This window comes from Lepisosteus oculatus, chromosome 11, assembly GCF_040954835.1.
Source record: "Lepisosteus oculatus isolate fLepOcu1 chromosome 11, fLepOcu1.hap2, whole genome shotgun sequence".
In the NCBI taxonomy this organism is placed as follows: Eukaryota; Metazoa; Chordata; class Actinopteri; order Semionotiformes; family Lepisosteidae; genus Lepisosteus; species Lepisosteus oculatus.
Window position 1 is genome coordinate 18,545,573 of NC_090706.1, and position 22,298 is coordinate 18,567,870.

Consider the following 22,298-nt stretch of genomic DNA (forward strand, 5'->3'; position numbering starts at 1 on the left):
TGCACCAAAGAAGGAAAGGGAAGGAAGCTACAGACTAACAAATTGAGTGGAACTAAGGAACTGTGAGGTTTGAGATTTTGGAAGAGTCTCAGAGAGGGATCGTTCTAGAAAACTGGAAAGAAGCTTGCCTGTCCAGTTTTGATAGGGGCAGAACAATGTGGTTAGGAACTCAAAGAAGAGCTAGGCCTTTATTTAGTTTGCAGTTTGTTTATCTTTTAGAGTAAATTAAAAAGCATTTTCTCTTTACCTACTGGCCACTTTGCTTGTTTGTTAGGACTGAGGTAAATATTTAGTAAATATTGGGGTCTTGAGGTCCTGGGCATTCTGCCTAGTTCCCGATTGATTGCGTAACACCTGCACTCGTTTGTCTCATTTGGTACTTGCAGCTCTGCTCTTTTACCCTTATGATAAGAACTTTGTAACCTGCTCATTATACTCCATACATATGCTGAGAAGATGCACTGCAGTTTGAGATAGTTCCTGGAGAGGAGAATTATAATCTTAATTCCAACTCTATTCCTGAAGTATCACAAGTCCCTCTGGCTTTCATTTGACTCTAAGCTCTTAACAGCAGTTAATAGGATCAATTCTTTTATTGACTTTGAACGGCAATATTCTGGAGGACTTCACTCACACCAGAATTAAAAGTGATAAAAGCAGCAGGATCAGTGTCAGCTATCACACTTTAAGACAACGCCTGTGAAGAAGGGAGTCTGTTACCTGTAAAGTGCCCGGCCTGCTTCCACAGCCATCCAGTCAATGGCAAAGTCCATCTGGCGCACGAATGCTGACATCCGCACTGCCACGGTGTGGGCAGCACTGAGGACAACACTGGGCTGCTCCCGCATGATCCTGCAGGGGGAAAATGTCCACAAAAAAAAAATTTCCGGGGTCAAAGGGACACTCATACCACTGACATTGGCAATTTAGAAATAAACAGCATTGATCCCCATGGGCATACAAAAAAAACATGTAGATAGACAACCAGGGGTCATTTTTTTACTAAGAAATATCATTGATATAACTGATTCTGATTATGAAGACAAAACCTTCTGCAAAGCAGGTTTTTCAATCTAGAATTACCCGTTTCTAATTCTTTCCCCTCACGTTCCATAAGTTTTCGCAACTGGCGATCAGTTTATCAGCCTGTGTTCACATCCTGTTCTATCCTCCTTATCTAGTTTTTCTACCTCTGATCCTTTAGAGGGGAAATACATTTGCTTAATAGCACTCTTATCTTTTATCTATCAATGAAGGCAGTCTCCCATAAACTTGAACATAGGTGGAGTCTTTCTAGCCTAAATGTACTGTACATTATCAGGCTTGGAAAGATTACTTGTCTGAATATAAGGATACGATACAGTCTACTAGATCCACCTACTTCTCTCACATCATTGAAAATAACAACTCTAGACACTTTTTCTCCACTATCAACTGACTGCTAAAGCCAAACTGCCACATTACCTGCCTCATCGCAACTTTTTTCGCAAACACATTTTTAGTTTTCTTTAGCTCCAAGATCAACAACACATCACATTCTCTTCACGTATCATTTCCACACCTCTTCCCTGCTTGCCTAACTTTACAGATTCCCTTCTCTCTAACTTTTCTCTTCTTGACTCTTCATCCATCAGTAAACTGGTTTCGCATATGAAATCCATCCTTTATATTAGATCCAATTCCCACACATTTACTTCAGTCCTTTTCCACCTCTCTCTACCCCATTGTCCTCAATATTTTAAATGAATCCTTGAGCACTGGTGTTGTACCAACAATCCTCAACAATCCTCAAAACTGCTGCCATTACCGCCAAACCAAAAAAGCCAAACATGGCTCAGGACAATCTAAACAATTTGCACCCATCTCCTATCTACCCTTTCTTGCAAAAATTCTAGAACACACTGTTACAATTCAGTTACAGTACACCAACTCATTACAAATAACCTTTCCAAACCCATACAATCTGGTTTCCGACAACTTCACAGCACAGAAACTGCCCTGGTCAAAGTCACTAAGACCTTCTAATAGCTTCTGATTCTGGTTCTCTCTCTATCCTCATTCTTCTTGATCTCAGTGCTGCTTTCGACAGTGTTAACCATGATATCTTGCTTTCTCGTCTTGAAACTGTGTTTGGAGTTTCTGACATTGCTCTCAAAAGTCTTACCTTACTTATTAATGTCACTTTATCTCTCTTGGCGGATTTAGGCATGAAATTGGACTCGTCAAGTCTACTGTTCCTTAGATACGATATTGCCCCCCACCCCCCCAACGTTTCAACATTTACATGTTTCTACTTGGTCAGCTTTTAAGATCACATGGATTCAACTATCATTTCTATGCTGACGATACTCAAATCTATATCCATACCAAACCTGACACTGATGTGGCCGTCTCTATTCTATCTAATTGTATCCCCGACATAAAAACATGGATGACTCAATTTCCTTCATCTAAACTGTGACAAGAGTGAATTCATGCTTATTGGCACCCCCCATCAACCTTGTAAAGCCAGTGCTGTAACCCTATCTGTGGATGGCACTGTACTTGAACTTCAGTACAATTTGAAAAACCTGATTGATTCAGGCCTGACATTTGACCCACAGCTGCAACATATTGTCAAAACATCTTTCTTTTACCTCAGAGATATCACTAGACTATTTCCTATGTTATTGCTAACTGGGGCTGAAAAGCTGATCAACACATTTGTTTTCTCCCGAACTGACTATGGTAACACTCTACTCGCTGGGGTACTCCAGTATGTCCAAAACTCGGCATCCAGAATCCCGACCAGGTCTAGTTCAAGTGATGACATTACTCCTATCCTGGAGTCTTGCACTGGCTTCCTGTCAAGTTTCTATCGTCCTACTACCCACCCCGCACCCTTCGCTCTTTTGGTCTCCCATGTGTCCCCCAAGCCCATCTACACTCTATGGATGACAGGGCCTTCTCCTGTTATGCCCCAAAGCTCTGGAACTCTATCCCCAAGGATATCAGAGAGTCACCTTCTCTAAACTCCTTCAAATCTAGATTCAAAACCTTCTTTAGAAGAGCCTTTACTTAACTGATTCTGTTCTTTACCCCTCTGTTCTGTATTCAGTACTCCCATCTACTGTTTCCTCTCATTGTGTATTCTCATTGTGCACATCCTGTGTATTTTTTTATTGTTGCTGTCATTTCTGTAAAGCGCTTTGAGAAGCCACCTTTAAAGGCACGATATAAAATAAAGTTTATTATTATAAAGCAAAAACAAAATGCTGTTGCCCACTTGCTGGAGACTGTGAATAAGCTGCACTGTTTAGCTTGTTACCAAGCTCCGGGTAGACTCACTCGTAGAAGTCAGACTTGGAGATTTTGAGGAAGGTGCAGTCTCTCACGGCTTTGATGGTGAAGATAAGAGGCTCTCCGGTCAACACAGCCAGCTGGCCCACCATCTCCCCAGGCTGCGTGATGAACAGGCACACATCCTCCAGCTTGTCAATCATGCGCTGATACACATGCAGGCAGCCGGAGAGCACAAAGTGAAGACTCACATCCTGGCGGGAGATTAGATCACAGGGATGAGAGACAGAAGCTTTTCCAACCCATGCCCTGCAATTTCCGCACACTAACCACTGCTCTCAGGCACTATGAGGTCATTCAGCGCAGAAGCCAATATCTCTTCCCAGGGTGCCCTCCTATCCCCGTGCCTACCTGGTCACCCTGTCGTGCCAGCACTGACCCAGCCTTGGCGTGATGCAGTGTGATGCGCCCATTCAGCAGAGCTGCGTCCTGGATGGGCAGAACCAGAGAGAGACGTGGAAACAAATGAGCAAAATGACCCAGTCTCAAGTCGCAACACATACAGTATTATTTGAAGGGGGCTTGAGGAGGTTACCTCAATGCGCATGAGTTTGAGCACTTCGTTCTTGGCCTCCTCGAACAGATTATTGGCATGCTTGCCATGAAGTGGCCCATATAGACTGTCTAGGACGTCCTCTTCGGGGTACAAGTACACCCCTGAGGGCTGCTCCTCTACTGTTACAGACTTCCTCTCGCGGGGCTCCTGGGATACCGACTGAAAGGAGGGAGAAGGAAAAAAAAATTAATTAATTCTCAGTACGTTTTTCAAAATTATTAAATGCAATTAACTCAATTATTAACCTGTAATTGCTTTGAAATAATCTCAGTTATTAACTGAAACAGGTGAAGGAAAAACTGCAAATACTTGGTAGCTATTTAATCTCAAAGCTACAATAAAATTAGTCTAATATCAAATTATTAAAGTGGTGATATCTGGAAATGTGTCATTCTGTAGTAAATGAGTCAATAAAGAAACCATAAAGGCTGTTTTTAATTGTCTCTACAGCTTCAGCATTTTCCAGTAATTAAGTCTTAGACATCTACTACAGCAGTCTTACAAAGCTCTTCCTGCCTCGACGAGCCTGCTTACCCGTGAGAAAGTGGGCGTGGCAGAAGCAGTCCCATCTTCCTGCAGGGACACAGATATACGCCCCCTCTCATACGCCATGTCGAAGTCAGAGCGCAAGCCCTTCTGGATCCCTGCTCAGACACAATCACGGCATGTGTTTAAAGCTTTAATTAATTGTCCTCCTGTATGGAGGTGAACCTGGTCAGATCTCCGGAAATGAGCAAACCTGCCGCAGCCTACTCAGTAGTGTAAAGCCTATAGACCAGTGTGACTCACTTCAGCCTCTGTATAAGAAAAACCAAATTAACACCCCTATTTACTGGATGATGGCCAAAATAGTTTGGAGTCCTTTCTGCTTTTCAATCAGATTACATTAAGAATCCTAGTGTATCCTTAAGCAAGCATAAAGTGTGTCACTCAAAAAAACAAAACAAAGTGCTTCTGTCAGCCTTACCTGCAATATCCACTGGCATGGAAATGGCACGGCTTAAGGTTGGCACTGTGGCACCATCCCGAACGTGATCACCACCTGCATAAATACCAACAGCAGGGCACAGCATTGAAGGATCATTAGCCGGCAGTGTGACTTAATTCCAAGGAACTGTCCAGTGAAACCTACACTGGGCAGAGCTGGGGTTGGAAAAAATTAAATTAAGCTTTTACAAGCTTAAGTAAGAACTGCAATATCCAAGTATTGCTCAAAGCATCAATTTTGCCTGCATTCTGGATGATACTACACGGATGCAGTATTCCCAAGTGTCCTCTGCATGTGTAACAGAATGTCATGAGTGAACAATTCACAAATGTCCTTGCATGGAAGATCAACAGTATTTACCGGCTAGCTCCCCTGACTTGGCTGTGCTGTCCCGGTGGTCCTCACAGATGGACGTGCTGATGAAACGCTTGCTGTGCCGGACGGGGCTGGTGCGGGACGCGTGAGAGGCCTGGGGCAGCAACCGCAGAGGCTGCATCTCCTGGAGAAGGGAGAGGAGACACAGGACAGGCAGCAAGTGAGGCACAACCTGATATAAAAGCATGCTACATGAACTTCCTGTGGATTTGAATACCTTCAGTTTAAAGAATGTCAGACCGTATCAGACTGTTGTTTTATACACAGAGGTCATCCCCCTTTAACTGGCCCAACTGGATTTCCAAAGAACTGCATGTGGTCCTCCAGAGAGTTCTGCCTCAAAAATGTCAGAGCAATTACATTTTTACATGTGGGAGATTAGCAGATGGATTTTCAAAACTTTTTTTTTTTATCCAATGTGCTCCTTATTTGTAAAGAGAGACGGTTTTCACCTACTGTATTTGTAAATGTATTGATCTTTGGGGTGCCTTAACAGGTGTAATTAAGTGTACAGAAACCCACGATATGAGACATGAGAAATTAGCTGTATTGAGTCTTATGGAAACCCTATGGCTTGCAAATAGTACAAGTACTGTAAAACTCCAGCACTCAAAGCAGATGGTACAACTACTGAAAACAGTCTTATATGGGGAGACACTGCTCCCAGCCTCACACATTTTAAAGGTTCAAAGAAAAACATTCACAAGTAATTGCTGAAGAAAGTTACTTGCAATGACAAGCCCAATCCTGATGTCTCTGTGATTGCTCTTATCCTGCACTGTACCTTACAGGAGATGACGAAATCTGAAGCGACTTACATGGCTGAAGAGCTCATTGGTTAGACCCAGGTAGTTGTGCAAAGCCAGCACTGTTACCCTCTGTAGACGAACCATAATGATCTGAAGAAAGAAAAAAAACCATACAAGCAAACAATTAAAACCAGTAAATGAAGGCCAGTTGCGTGCACACTCACGCGCGTATGGTGACTAGTGCACACAGATCGCATGGACAGAGGACAGAGCTCTCCTCACCTGTACCACTCGCACCAAGCTCTCTGGGTATTTCTCAAAGATGGACAGGAAGGCTTCCACAGGAAGTCTCAGCACAGTCGACATCTCAGCTGCTCGCGCAGACACTGTCCGGTAAGGCTTCTGATGACCCTGCAAAGCACATGCAAGTATAACTATACAGATGCCAGTATAGTGCCCCCTGTCTAGTGGCACTGGAAGTTCTGCTCCTCACCTTCCTAAATTTATTAGTACTGTAAGGCCCCACTGCAGGCGTTATTTCTGACATCATGAGCACCACCACTCACAAATAAAACTAATATTACATTCACTGCAGACCTAACTCAGACAGAAAATTAACAGATTGGAGAATGATTAAACTTCAAATATCAGTGAAAGCTGAAATCAGCTGGTCAGAGCAGAGATTTTTCACACCAGCCTAGGCTGGCCAGTGAGACTCACTGTGATGACATCCAGAATGCTCAGCAGGCTATGAACACTGTCTCCTGGGTACACTTCTTTCACAACCCCATCCTTCCCATCCTGCACAACACAGAGGAAACAAAGTTAGCCTTCTAGCCAGAACTGAGGGTGAGAAAAGGGAGAATGCTAGCCCATGGAGGAACTCCTCTCCTGGGAAACTGATCCAATGACCTTCTGATCTAGAGTTCAGAGCCCTAACCACTGTTCAGAGCTAGAGTGACATATAAGAGTCAATGGATCGGGACTCTCCAAAACCAGAGCTGGAGACCTCAGGCCTCAACAGTGGGTGTCTTATTTGTTATATGATAAGTTGTAATAGTAATTATTTCCCTCTGGTAGTGTATTATACAAAAGGACATACACCACCAGAAGACAATGGTGAGTTCTGAACTGGAGGGAAATTTCCCAGGCCCTGCCAGCCCACTCTCTGACTTTTCTTTCCGACTTAGTTACTTTTCCCACTATTACACTCCAGTGTGCATATACCTCCCATTATTAAACATCATCAAAAGAATGTGGGCCTCAGAAGATTGGCAATTTGTAAGACATACGGTGTCTGAACTGGCTGGGGCTTGCAGAACAGGGGACAGTGCTGTTCAACGGCATTCTGTTCTAATGCATATCCAGCCACTTCTCTACATACTTCAAAGTCCTGCCTGCTAAAGAGCACTTCATTTCGAATTAAATGGAATGAGCCGAGATGGAAAGAAACAGAATGAAACACAAAGGCTGAATTTATTTTCTACTGTAGCAGCAGATACCAATACTGTGTGTCTGCAAAAGTGGGGGCACCTGCTCAGTACTTATTGTGGAGAGAGTAGGAGCTGTGAACCATGAAGAAATCAGTATTATTACCTCCCCGTGTAGAGATGAGGAGGGCTATTTTGGGTGTGTACAGACTGAAGGCACAGTGTTCTGCAACACTAGTAACCTGAGTACCCCAGTAGGTTCTCAAACAAACCTGTCACCCCAAATCTAACAGGGTTGTGACATCAACCCTTTCATAGAGTGGGCCTGCTGTGACAACACCTACAAAACAAGTTCTTGTCAACACGTCTGTTTTTCACTTTATACTAATAGAATATCATCCGCAGTTAAGACTTTTCATTATTTTATGTTTAAAGTGGATGGACAGTCATTGAGAGAGATTGTGTATATTTGGTTATTGATCAGCTATTTGCACCCAATTTCCAAATATGTCATCCTACCCAAGCAAATGATGCCAAAAATACCCTACAATCAAAGTAACGCAAGTTCACACACAGTAATTGTTTGGCTCAGCTGCAGGAAAACGCTGCACTGGAGCCTTCCAAAACTGATTCCCAACAATGAGGAAAGAGTCTGAACTGCTGCTGCAGAAGATTACACAGCTTGATGTTTTGTTTCCTGCCAGATCCTGCCCCAACCCACCTGTCCAGTAAGGCACAGCTCTAATTTCCCATCCTGCACCACGTAAATGCTGCTGTCTGGCTGTCCCGGCCTGAAGACATACTCCCCCTGCTGGAACTGCAGGAACACCATGTGCTTGCACAGCTCCAGGAACAGGGGCTTTTCAAAGTGGCCCAACACCCTGCAAAGAGACGCAGATCATCACTTCCGTGCCTCTTGTCTTGGGGATCTGACGGAGCAAGGCAGCAAGAGCGAGGAAGATGGACGTACCGGACATTCTTCAGCATGTAGAGCACCTCGGAGGGCAGGTGGGAATTGGCCACGTCAAACTCCGTTAGATCGGCCTCCAGCACCGAGGGAGGAGGCTCCTTCATCTGCAGCGTGGGCATCTCCTTCTTAAACCGCAAGATCCTGAATGAGAGAGGGCAGGTGGGGTTAAATACAGAGCTGAAAGAACCGCGTGCAACAGGAAACAGTACTTTGCACATGTATTGAACGGTGATCTGTACAAAAAGAGAGGTAGGTGTCATGAATGAGCTACCCAATTATACTGCTGAAGCCAGTTCCCTGGAATTCCTCAAAATGTAGCTGGATGGAATCCTCTAACGAATAAACCAAATGAGAGAGACTGACAGAGTGGCCTCCCCATCTGACATTCAACCACCGTTCTGCTCCAGCACCTCCATGTACAGCAGATCGATGGAGAAGGCAGCCTTGCTTTTGAAAATTTTGGACCAGAAAGTAGAGAGCCATCTACTGCTCCAATGGCTCCACTTACAGCAGCAACCTGGTTTTTCCTTGAGATGTCTCCCGTTTGAGTACTGACTAGGCCCAGCCTTGCTTAGCCTTTGAGATCAGGCCATATGGTGGCAATGCAATCTGATGCATTTGTAACCTTTCAAATTTTTTTAATTATCAGCAAATTAAATGAGCATTTCAAAGTGTGCACACAACACCCCTTAATCATGAAAGGGAGTGACAAATTCTACCAAGTGGACTTGTTCAGGATGAACTGTGAAACATGAACCAAAAATCTACAACAGAAAACCGAGACAAGGAAGTCAATTTGACGTTACACAGGAGGCTGTGAGATTGCAGAATAAACTACTCAGTCATATTGTCTAAGATGATACACTGGCTTCTTTAAAGGATCAACTGATTGTTCAGCAAATTGTTTAACATCTACAAATTACAAGACCTAGATGAACACAAATGACATGCTCACATTTGCAACCTCTCTTGCATTTGCTCTTGGCATCTCCATTATATCTAGATTCCCTAATCTGATTCTGGTAATATTATTCATAGCAGCCACTCCACATTAGCTGCAGGAAAAAAAAAGAGCTCTTCATAGCTAATTAGCACCAGTGAACCACAAAATGTCTGTGCTGCACAATAGCACTGCCACAGAAGGCAATAAGGGGCAAGGCTGTTTGTACACAGCTACAACAATAAATTTTGAAGTCTGTTTAGAAACTTCCTTTTTCTTTTTCTGCTGGGAGATTGTGTAGACATAGGATATCACAACTTCAGCAAAAGGAAGAACAGAACCGCAAAAGTGTCGCAAAATAAAGAAGTGAGATAAACTCTGAGGCTGCATTTTCAATTGAATTTGGAGCTTTTTTGCTTTCTCTTGAAAGCTAAATACTACCCCTGACACATTGTCAAATGTGTAAAATTGATTTCTCCAGCTCAGAGAATATCAAGCATGAGTGCACAGCAGCGCTGTCAATATTTTCTACAGATAAGATTCCAGTATGTGAAATTAGGTTTTATGGGAAGTACAAGATCCCTCCTCTGCCTATCTTTGCCCTTCTTATCACTGCAGTAAAAGTGGACAGAAAAGGCAGAGAAAGTGCACATTGGTTGAACTTGTGTTAACTGACAGAAGTCAACCCTGAAATGTGTTTCAGGGAAAGAATGTGTTTTCCCTGCTTTAGGGAAACAACAAAGACAACTATTCAATAACAGACTCATTAATTTCCGATTATATCAGCTGGAGTCGCCAGTACTTGCTTGGATGACAAACGAGAAAAGGAAACATCTATCCATTTTCTAATGGTTTCATTCAATTTACAGTTGCAGGGGAGCTGCAGCCTATCCTGGCAAGGAATGGGAGCAAGACAGATACACACTGAACACCACTCTAGTACACTGCATCCCACACACACAGATACAGACACAAACACACACACCATAGGCAATGTTCCCAGAAGCCAATTAATCTACTAGTATGTCTCTGTACTGTGGGAGGAAACCAGAGCACCCAGAGGAAATTCACTCATACACAAGGAAAACATACACACTCCCGACAGATAGCACCCCAGGTCAAGAACTGAGCCCAGGGCCCCAGCATTGTAAGGCAGCAATGCTAACCACTGTACTACAGAACCACCATAAAAGCAAACATAACAAGTGCTAATTTTCATTTCATATGTGTGCCTATGCAAATGTATTCCAAATAAAGGTAACGGGCTTGGAATAATCAGCATTTGGTGCTACAGTAGCTGACAAAACCTGACAAGGATCAGACAGCTGCTCAAAGGCATTCTTATCTGTTTCACAGTCTCTTTTTATTAAAAAAGGGAACCTTACTTTTTGGCAATGTTGAGCATCTTCTGTTTCTTCTTCAAACGTGGACGGGAGGCTGTGGTCCCCACAAGAGACGATGTGGACTGAGAGACCTGGGTGCACAGAGACAGAAGGATGTCGGACAGGGCAGCATGCACAGGATAAAAACAGATTATGAAATCAGGCCTGGCTAAGCCTTAATCAAAATCAGTCTCAAGTTACCACTCTCACACCCTGCCAAGCCCCCCTTACAGAAAATATCTTAAAAGATCTCCCTCAGCAGGGACTTCCCAGTTATAAACAAACTACTAGAGAACCAAACAGTCTTGTACTGACCTTACGCATGATCTTCCGGCCGTAGAACATGACCTTGTCTCGCTTGCGGAAGCGATATTTGGGAGCTTCCTGAGCCTGGAGCTCTGGGTCAGAGCATGGGAACAGAAAAAAAGGAGATCTCTTAAAATGTACCGCTATCCCTGCAGATTTTGCTTCTTCCAACTCTTAAGAGGCTAATCTACCCTTCCACCCAGATCAGTCCAGTGGACCAAGTATGAAAGTCTCTGTCTCCTACCTATTGGACAGGTTTTTGGGAAGATCCACTAAATGGAAATATAAAGATCTTGTAACTTTGTCCCATCCTAGAAACAATGCACAGATTCCATACTGAGCAGAAGCTACGCCTACATGAACTCTACTAACTAGTTCAATAATCAGACAACTTAAATAACAAAGAAACAGCATGGGGTTTTTATAACTGAGTTATTGTGTGTGGCACATCTGACTAGATGTGTGATTTTTTTTAAAAAGCAGAAGTAAAAAGACCTCAGGGTGCTGAAATAATGGACATCTGACAACTGCTACTGTATATGTGTGTTTCATGTGGGTTTCACAATCCTGTTCTTGAGGTTAACAGGCGAGGTGATGTCCGAGTGATACTGTACAATATCCTTCAGCAGTTAACAGTAAGAAAAATTAGCAAATGTTTCAGGGGCTATCTTCTCCCTACAGGCAGCAGCTGAAGACTCACTCCTTAGCTGGACCCGCCGGAGGACAAAGAAGATCAGGATAGCAATGAGGATGATGGATATACCAGCGCCGATAACTATCCCCACCATCTACAGGGATTATTACAAGAAAACAGACATCATTACAGGATTTGACAAATAAAACTACAGATTCAAGCTATAGTCATAACAGTGGTAGCAATTATACTTGTACTACTAATAACAAGAATAATAATGAACAAAGACACACCATGCTGGTCTGAAGCTGATCTTCCACAAAAGTCTTGATGTTCATTAGCCCATCCTGTCAAAAAAGAACACCAGACAGCTAAGTGAGAGCACAATCCAGTAGAGCCTGAACCGGCAGAGTCTATTTTCTCCTGTGCTAGCGGGCTGAGCTCTTCAGCTCTACAAACCTTCAGAACCTGTACTGTTCTTCAGTCCCCTTCCTTGCGCCAGGACATGGTGCGGTCAAAATTATAAAGGTGATTTCAGCCACCTGCGATTCACATTTGCATGCCCGGTGGCTAGTGTGCCTGAAACTAGTACGTTCTGAATAAGAGTAGAGCAGTGGTTCCCAAACCAGGGTCCACTGGAGGCTATGGCTCCTGCAGAGTGAGGGTTAGAGAGGTGCTCCCCTAAAAGCTGAGCAACATGACACTCCTGGCTGGATATACAAGTCAATACATCCAAGAAGGATTTAAGATTACCACCCTCAAAATAATATTATAAAACCATACGATAGACAGTGAAAATGAATACAGAAATGTGCATGTAAAGTACAATCTTTTCCTTCTAACTCCCAGCAAAGATCAGCAAGGGTTTCCACACTTTCCTGGCCAGTGGCCCTCTATCTTAGCAGTGACCCCCACCCCAATCTCACACATCTGTATCCCCCATAGATGAAAGGCAATCTCAAACTCAGATACTAGTATTAATGACTGTGTTTAAAAAATCAAAAATGGTAAAGAACCATGGTTCTGAGTTGATGGATTATTAACTCGATCTTCCTGTGTGCTGGGATATTACTGGCAGGCCCCTCCCTAACCCCCTCGGAGGACATCCCTGGATTCCAGTTTGGTAACAGCTGGCCTGAAGACAATTATGGTGAATTTGGGACTGACTGCAGTTCAGAAAGCAAATTACATGACAGAGTGACCTAACAGGGTGAACATCCTATGAGCTTATCTTGGAAGATACAATTCAGTTCCAATGCAGACTGTCTAATCGGGAACTTCAAGGAGCAGTAGTCAACATTAACATTATTCTGAAGCAGGTGACTGGATAAACAAGACCGAAATAAAACTCGAAAACAAAATTAAACAGAAGACACAAGTGGAAACTACCACTATGTTTAAAATCATGAACACTTCTTTACCCAAAGGGTTGTGGGAGTCTGGAACAAGCTATCCAGCCATGCTGTTGAAGCTGATGTCCTGTCTTGTTTTAAGAAATAGCTGGATGAGATCCCTGGATCTAACTACCAAATAGGGTAGATGGGCTGAAACCCTAGTCTCATTTGTAACCTTCTGTTATGATGTCTTTCAAGAGCAAACACAATCAGGACATGGGAGACCTAGAGAAAGCCCTGCTCGGTGTTAAAAAAATAACACTGGTAACCTGAGATCTTGGGCAGTTGAGTGCGGCACCCCATTCAGCAGCATAACAGCAATGGAAATAGTCACACACAAACCACATAACCGCAAAACTAATTACTTCTCTCCAGCAGTCAACAAGGAGTGTTCAGCAAATTTCATTTTCTTAGCTTCATTAGTATTTTCAGTTCCTTCTTTAATAGAAAGCAAAGACATCTAGACTGCAATGTTTACTCCTGGACACTGATGGCTGTGTTTTGTTACACAGGGCACAAATTTCGATTTATTGACTAACATAGGCCTGTTCATGTTTTGACATAAAACACCTTCAGTGCAAAAGATGCTACTGTATGTGTTAAATGCAAGATAGTCTTTCCTTTAACCTACAGTACCTACTAACTTCTGTGGATTAAGCTGCTTGTACAATGTGTGGATGGACCCGGGATTCAATCCAACAGCACTATGCACTGTGAGAGCAGTAGGTTAAGACCATATGGAGACTTGTCTGAGCTATATTACCCACAAACCTGTGGAGAATGACCTGCCATCCCAGTTAACAGACTGATTAGTGTACCACAATTGGTAAGTACCGCAACTGACTGTTAAAAACCAGGAAACAGAGGTTTCCAGTATCAGAAAACAGATCCTCTGTTACGCAAGCAGCACCCGAGGGAGATAGGGTATGAAGCAAACTGACTGATGGAAGGAGTGACTGCTGGAACTTTCGTGGTTTATATCCCATGAGTTTTGAGTGTCTCAGAGTCTCAGAAAGCGACTATTTTGGAGTCCGTATAACACTTTGCTGTCTGACTTAACTCATAGGAATGGCCACAAAGATGTCTAGTTAGAAACACAACAGAAGCTTAGACTTTTGTTTGACTGTTTTGACAATTTGCTTCATGCTGTAAGGAAAAGACCTTTCCTAAATCTTACTTTCTCTTTATTTTATGGTAGATTTGTGCATTTGTTTTACCTGGGCCCACTGTACCTATCAACATTCCTGTTTATTACAGAATGCTCCAGAATGTGATACAAGCGCTGCCCATTCCCAGGGTTGCCCTCCCTAAGCGAGCAGCTGAACAGATCACTATGCCAAAAAGCCAGCTCCTCCCCACAAGGGGCTTGAATGCTTATATGACTGACAACACCACAACTGTCTCACCTGGATAACTTTCTGCACCCTTAAAGGGGAACTGCTACTCTATTTGCATTTTATGGGGTTAGAAAGATTCAGCATTGATGAGTGCACTTCAAACCGCAATACAAATACACTAAATATACAGTAAATTTGAGGTCTTACAAATTACATCACAAAATAGATTAAATTTCCAGGTATGTGTAGTTCCATGTTGTGCGATTCAGAACGAGGCAACAAAACTTCTGGTGACATGAGGCGGCTCTATGACATTGAAAACAAGCAGGCTTATGAACACATATCCTTTAATCCAATAGAAATATTGCTTTTGATTCTCAGAGTTTTGCCAGCAAATACTACGTACTTGTTAACTGCACGCAGATCACATTAGAAAAGTTTTGTGATGAAATGTATGCTGCACAATTTGTATTTATTCGCTCACACATCACCTTACTTATTACAGTGACTAGTAAGCAGGAAGGGCCGCTTCACATCACAATTCTTGTGAATTCTCAACAACATGGTGACTATACAGTACTTACACAAAGTCCAAAGGTTTTGTGCTTAATTCAAAATTTGTATTTTTCTATAACATCAATGTATTTTGTTACTGAGATTTAATAACAGGTCTGCAGTTCCCCTTTAAGGTGTTTGTTTCACGTTGGCATACATATAGAATACATATTTCTTCAGCTGCTCCTCCCTCCCACAGTGATTCACTGTGTCTTTCATCCAGCCCTTACATCAGAGGAGTCAGTGTCTGGTTCAGAGTTGCTCTGTCCCATTCTACAGCGCCCTCTTCAGGAGGCCGGTCCATCAACAGCTCTGCAAAACAAACACCAGGAGGATGTGACTCAGGACCTTGCTTGACTGTGCTGCATTTTGGCAAAAGTTTTGTAAACACGAATATACTAGATGGGAAAATAGACATAACAGGAAAAAGTTAAATACAGCTTAAGACTCAAAAGGTCTTTCCTTCTGCTTTTCTGCCTTGTCTTGGTAGAATTTAAATATGTTAATGCCCTGGACGTGTACATTTCTTTTTCCCCACCACCCTTTTCTCTGTTCATGCAAAACAATCTAATCTGCCAGGGGTGAATGCACTAATTGGGCTTTGATACATTCTGCTCAAAGCATGCAGCTGTGGCCTTGAAGAGAAATTCAAAGATATAGCTGTTCATTCAATATCTTTCACTTTAATTTGTTTCCTTAGTTTCATGTTATGCATGACGTTTCTTTAGAGTCAGCACAATGATCTTGCCCTGCAGGTTCGAAATTGTATAGCGTTGTGCAAAAAAAGTGGCCTGGGAGGAAGGTGGTCAGTGTTGCACAACCCTAGGTGCTGAAGGTGTCAATGACAGGACTTGTGTATGTGATTCTGCACAGGGCCCTGCATTCCACAAAAGACCAAGATACAAGAGTGAAGGTTTTTCCGCCTTGTGTATCACTCCCTGATATCCCTAAATCAAGGCAGCTCACTGCAATACAACAAGGTTCTGTTTGAACTCCACAACCCAGTTTAAGAACTTGCTCAAGTCAGCTTTGCTTTGGTAAGGTTACTGGAACACTTAACAAGATTCCCATGTAGCAATTCAAACTCCAATAATGGGCTGTTAACAGAAAAGCAAGAAATATAAAAGCAGGACATATAATACCCCAGGGGATTAACCACTTCAGCTGTTTCATTCCAGCTGCACTTAAGCAATTACCGTCAAAGACCTCATCTTGCTCTGCAGAACTTACTCTGTTGGAATGTAATTTTGACCAGCAAACAAATCTGAATGAGGAAAAATACATTAAATAAATCACAGAGGCCACTTACATGACCACATACATAGAGTCATATTGCTACTTTATTTAAAACACTTTTTTTGTTAACTCATTTAATACACAGCCTAAAAGTAGGTACACGATTGATGCAAGATATCTCTTTGAATGTACAGGTTTCTCCTTGAATGCAGCAGGAATGATTCTTAATTGTGGGAGGTTGGACAGGCAGTACCTGTAGCTCCAGACAGTAGCCCAGTATCTTTCTGAATTCAGGGTTCTCGGGGCTTTAAGATATGCTAACAAACCAGCCCAACCTCTGCACAGAAGGAGCTGAAACTCTCACCTGCTACGTAACACATTGTGAAATAATGACTCTCGGCTGCGATAACACTCCTGTTCCTCTATTGCCGGTGCCCAGCAGGAAAACCCCCACCCAATTTGGGTAGAGAAACAGTTTTGATAAGAAGCCAATAAAAGGAGATGCAAGATGCAAGATACAGGACGCTGCCCTGCTCTACAAATGATTAACGATAAGAAACAGCTAGTTTCTAGTTGAGGCTCATCAGCTGGCATGAGGAGACTTGCAGAACTGCTGTTCAATGGCTGTTCCTCTCCCCTCTTCCTGCTGTGCCCAGTTTTTGTACCAGGATAGAATTTCACCCTTCCATTCCCGGCCTGTTTCTTTCAGTATGCTCACTTTCAACATTTAGATTTTTGTTCACCAACGTGAAATCCTCATCTATGAATGTTGAGCATTATGGATTTGTTTAACCCGATCTGAACATCTGCTTTCTTGGGCTGTCCGGAGGCTAGGGGTTGATAATCAGCTGTTCTTTTTCTGTAATAATTCTAAAATCCAGGATGCACGGTAGCATTGTAGTTAGCTTTGCTGCCTCACAACACTGGTGTCCTGGGTTCCATCTGAATCTGGGACGCTATCCGTCTGGCGTTTGTATGTTCTCCCTGTGTCCGTATGAGTTTCCTCCAGGTGCTCCAGTTTCCTCCCACAGTTCACAGACATGCTGGTAGTTAACTGGTAACAGAGGAAAAACTGGCCCTGGTGTGAGAGTGTGTGTATTTGTATGATCTATGATGGACTGGCACCCCATCCAGGGTGTACCCTGCGATGTGCCCGTTGCTTGCCAGCATAGGCTCCAGCTGCCCCACGACCCTGAATAGCAGTTAGAAAATGGACAAATGGATAGAATTCTAAAATTCATGCAGCCTCTATTTGTTTCATCCCGTCACCATGGGACAGACATACAGTACACTGGATATAAAAGTCTACACACCCTTATTGAAATTGCAGGTTTTTGTGATGTAAAGCCAGAAACCAAAATAAATCATGTCAGAGATTTTCCCCATCTTTAATGTGACCTTGCAACCAACAAAATGCAAGAGAACTGTACTGTACTGTATCTTTTCAGCCCTTGAAAAAGGGAGGGGGTATTTTTTATTTAATGTTTTTTTTTCTTTATCCCATGTAGCTTACACTAACATTTTCCAGATAAATGACTGGTCTCACAGTACCCTTCACAGACCCAGCTGTGTGACACTGTTGAGGGATCTAAGATTTGTCAGAGTCAAATGTTGTCAAGGAGGGATTCGGAAACAGAAAACTTTAGAAATGCTGTGGAAGGGGAAAGTGGTAACTAAAGCACATTGAGTAAATTCCCATCTGAATGTGAAAACCCATCTTTGTAGTTTTATTTTAAAATAAAAAAACTACATGACAACAATGTTGCGATTCGGTTTCAAGCTTAATGTTTCATTTTAACATGGATTCAACGAAACACTGAAGGCAGCACTCCAGGGTTTTCTCACAATACAGTAGATATTATTCCAGAAGTTTCCAGAGATGAGAGGGACACTAACTGTTAAGCAACTATTGTACTGTGAACCTGTGCTGAACTGGGCACACTAACCTGATGACTTCCCCATACAAGTCATCACTAACCTTACCTCTTGATATAAAATATATAAAAATCTGGTTAGTCGTTTCAGCTCCTTACACAGTACCCAATCCTTCTTGTGAAGTGACAGACACACACAAATCAATTAATATCTCTCAGACAGAGTCAATCAAGAAGGTCAAACCAATTGAAAATGTTATTGCCTTGATCTTGGGAGTAAAAAGCAACTTTAACTAAACTTCTTGCTCACATAAAATAAAAATGTTCCAGTGATTGGTTTATTCCAAGCTGAAAAGAAAAGAAAGCTTACACCCGAAGAAGGCTCCACAGCCGAAAGATTGTGTTTTCTTTCTTCACTTTTCAGCATGGAATAAACCTATTACTTGTTCCTTCATGTTCAAATGATTGTTAACATAAATGTTGCATTTTTACTTTATATTAAGACAGCTAACACAACTATCCTTTGTGCCCAGGCTAACTAAATTAAATATGGAAAATGATAAATGGAAACATTAATATAACCATTATTCTGTACATAGAGATGACAGGTTGCAAGGAAAATAACAGTAGTCATTTTATTTCATTTGTACTTGTGGTGCTGTTATGATACAAATTATGAAATTTATTAAACTTATCCTAAAATTGTAGTGATGTTCCAACCACCATAAAACGGTCCAATTTCAAAGGTTTCTTTAAGTATTAGTTTCACCAGAGGGAGTTAAATATAAGGTTTTACTAACCCTTTTAAGGACAGGAATTTCACTTCTCACCCTTTTTCAAAAGCACATTACATGCTCAAGCCTTGACTCCACACTGTAGTTACTTTAGCCAGAACTTGAACTAGGGCTCCATTGTTTACTACAAGAGACTGCCTGGGGCAAAAGCACACAAAACTGTCCATTCTCCTGAAAAGGTCAATGATTATATGAATTAATTGTCTGTTGGTCACAGTGCAAGTTCTATGCCTTTGTTTGTGCTCTGTATTATTCCCATCAGCTATTTCCCTCTGCATAGATTATTAATTGGTATGCTAATTCAGCATTACAGGAAAAAAGTTTCTGACAAAGTCTCAAAGATGTCTCAGAGGAAAAGTACAGGGGAAGAAATATAAGGTTGCACAAACAGCCGAGGCCCATTGATTTACTTCCCAATGTCATTTCCTGTCTCTCACTGCTTGAGGTTATTCTCCCTAGCGCTTTTTGCTGAATAAGATCTTTATTTACATAAAACAACTCACACAGATCAATTACAAGACTTGCAGCAAAGATTCTCCTACAGATAATGCAGTGCTCCAGCATGCATAGAGAAAGATATATTACTGTATAAACTCTGTTAAACTGTGACAAAATACCTAGCACAAAAGGAGAAGAGATGAACACCTCAACATCTAGAAGCGCCTTCCTGAGCATCGCACAAGACATCTGACACAGACAATTAGTCAGCTGACGCATATTATACGGACAGAACTAGCAGATAAATTGGCTACTTTCTGGGGTGCTCATTTTTCACAAACTATGCATAAAGAAGGTAGCCTCTTAAGAGTCATGTTGCACATTTAGAGATACATGCCCTGTCTCAGAGCTGCATCATCTTTCCTCTCAGAATAACAAACCTACATCTAATATTAATAACCTCCAAGTTACTTTTCTCTATGACATCCCAGTGATGCAAAAACTCTTTAGAAGTATCACCTTGCTGACTTACACAGCTGTGCCAAAGTGTGTGTTAGAAAGAGCTTCTAATATGGAACACATTGGCCTTTCTCCCATTCTGCAAAGGCAAACCAAGCCCAACAAAAGTCAATTTATATCAGAGTCGGTTTATTGAGCAAATAAAGCATGCAAATCACAGAGTGCAGTCCATTCTCCTTTTGACATGTACCTGTGCAATATCTGAAAAAACAAAAACACTCCAGGCACATTAATCCCTGTTTGACAATGACAAGCACGACTTGGGTCAGATACAGTACAAGCAACTGGGGCAAGCAACAGGCACAAGGCAGGATAAAGCCAAGACAGGATGTCAGTCCATCATAGACACTCACACCAGGGCCATTTTTCCCAGAAGCCAATTAACCTACCAGTATGTCTTTGTGTTTGTGTGGGTTTCCTCTGGGTGCCCTGGTTTCCTCCTATAGTCCAAACAAAATACAAACTCCACGCAGATAAAACCCCGGATCCAGAAAGGAACCCAAGTACCCAGCACTCCAAGGCAGCAATGCTAACCACTGCCCCGCCATCCTGTCCTCAGATATGAAAATAAAAACATTAAGTAATGTCGACAACCAAGAGGGTGTCACACAGCCTGTCTGCACTGGCACTAGAAGTACAGTAGGTTGATCCTAAGACCACAGAACTAACCACTTCCTGGCACAGTGCTATACTACCAAACACTGGACTGGCAGTGTGTTTTCAGGATGCTCAACTAGCAAAGACATTTAAACCAAATGGTCAGGAAACCCAGTCTAAGTCTGGGTCATTGTTACTAGGCAACAGTGACCAGAATCCCCTACAATTAGGAGAAAACCACTGGGGACAAGGTTTGGACACCCTGAGGTGACTTCACCAGCTGTCAAAAGAGGAGCATGGTGGATCACAAACTGAAAAACACAAATAGCTGAGTCTGAACTGTCTTAGAATTTTTTTTTCCAAAGACACCGACGTGTCCTCTATTACTCTAAACAAGCCCAGGAATTTCTTAAAAGTCCGAGCTTGACACGGTTTTAACGACTCTTACCAACTGGAGCGCTAACTCCCCTGATGAGCACTATGCATTATACACTTCGAATAGTACTGCCATTCTTGCACATTGAACAACTCAGAGAAGTAACCAACGTTCCCAGGGTTTTCTTCTTTCTTTGCCGATCTGGCTCAGGGAAATTCAATCCTACAGATGTGTAGTCAGAATATAAGTCTGCTACGCAAGAGATGGAAAAGGCCATCAAATCCAACTCCCTTCTAAAAATTCACAGTCCTACCAACCATGTTAGGTGCTCTGCCGGTTCACAACATCGTCCCCGGCAATTTGCCATCTCTTAAAACACCGTCGCTCTCTCTTCTGATCAAAGCAGAGTATATAATGTGTACAGCTAATTTCTCTTGGGATCTCGCCTGAAATGATCCCGATCATTTGTCCACGCCACCCTAAAAGGCATCTTGTACGCAGACCTGGGCACAATAAATATGCTCAATTCTTTAATTGTAAGTCGCACTACGCACCCATCAGTCGTCATTCAAACAAGGATGAGTAACTACAGTTTCAGTGACGGACATTTTGACGTACTGTAGGCTGCAAAGCAAGTTATACTGTAGGTGTCAGAAATACCCCGATCAGCCCCACACCAACTAAAGAAACCAAAGGCTGCAGCTCTTAGCCAAGCAACGTAATGACGATACGAAGTCCATTTCTCGGGTAACACGGCCCAGATTGCAATACCCTCAAGTTAGGACACTATGTTTATCATGATCTTACATCATGCACAGACCGAGATAACCTTGAGTTTTTTTTTTACAAAAGGCACTAAACTAGACAGGTGTGTTTCAGGTGGTGAGTAAAATGTTCCACCTCTCCACAATGCAGTAATCAGATAAAAAAAGAGGACTGTTTTTTTGCAACCGAATATGCAATCCGCCCGGTGCCTTTTGATTCAGCCTGTGATTTCAGTGTGTCAGCGAGACGTGATGCTACTGCGCTGTTAAACCGCAAAGCAGGAGCCGTAGCCGCCGACACCACCGCAAACCATCTGACACAGACTGCAAGAGCACGATCTCTGGAAACCGTTACCGGCCCTATCGAGAAGTTAACATCCAGGAAACGAAAAATAAACGTATGCAATGACCACAGCTTTGTAAATTACGACTTTATAACTCTCACCTTAATTTTGCTGGGCGGCCTCTCTTGTCAAACATCACCACCAACGCCGGAAGCCCCAGCCTCGAAGCAGCCTGGTTTGAATAAGCCACCAGGTGAACCAATCGTAAAAGCCGAATTCCCGGAGTGTTCCCAATGCCATGTAGGCTAGCAGCCAATGGAAAAGAAGGTTGGGCTTGCTTCTGAAATACAGCGTCGCTTGAGGAAGGGACGCCGCAGACGGGTGACGGCTTTAGGAACGATTGACAGAAAAGTCAACCAATAGAAAGAGCTTGATTCTGCGTCGCCGCTCCTTTACCGTAT

General features: G+C 42.6%; 1 protein-coding gene across 4 annotated transcripts in view; it reads right to left on the reverse strand.

Moving 5' to 3' along the window:
* The window catches only part of pnpla6 (patatin-like phospholipase domain containing 6), a 48,545-nt gene extending 26,312 nt beyond the window's left edge, over positions 1 to 22,233 (reverse strand). For 2 of the 4 annotated variants that reach the window (XM_015349110.2, XM_015349106.2), the window contains exons 1-18: positions 21,999 to 22,233; positions 15,186 to 15,267; positions 11,963 to 12,016; positions 11,736 to 11,823; positions 11,045 to 11,127; positions 10,733 to 10,821; positions 8,408 to 8,548; positions 8,159 to 8,318; positions 6,728 to 6,808; positions 6,290 to 6,418; positions 6,077 to 6,157; positions 5,244 to 5,382; positions 4,863 to 4,937; positions 4,430 to 4,539; positions 3,875 to 4,054; positions 3,691 to 3,768; positions 3,328 to 3,533; positions 721 to 852 (exon numbers count right to left, since the gene is read on the reverse strand). In XM_015349110.2, coding sequence (XP_015204596.2) covers positions 721 to 852; positions 3,328 to 3,533; positions 3,691 to 3,768; positions 3,875 to 4,054; positions 4,430 to 4,539; positions 4,863 to 4,937; positions 5,244 to 5,382; positions 6,077 to 6,157; positions 6,290 to 6,418; positions 6,728 to 6,808; positions 8,159 to 8,318; positions 8,408 to 8,548; positions 10,733 to 10,821; positions 11,045 to 11,127; positions 11,736 to 11,823; positions 11,963 to 12,016; positions 15,186 to 15,227 — 1,868 coding nt within the window. In that variant the 5' untranslated portion in view covers positions 15,228 to 15,267; positions 21,999 to 22,233. The remainder of the gene's footprint in view (positions 1 to 720; positions 853 to 3,327; positions 3,534 to 3,690; positions 3,769 to 3,874; positions 4,055 to 4,429; positions 4,540 to 4,862; positions 4,938 to 5,243; positions 5,383 to 6,076; positions 6,158 to 6,289; positions 6,419 to 6,727; positions 6,809 to 8,158; positions 8,319 to 8,407; positions 8,549 to 10,732; positions 10,822 to 11,044; positions 11,128 to 11,735; positions 11,824 to 11,962; positions 12,017 to 15,185; positions 15,268 to 21,998) is intronic. The other 2 variants (XM_015349111.2, XM_015349109.2) reach the window with 1 other exon arrangement.
* Positions 22,234 to 22,298: the final 65 nt, after the last annotated feature.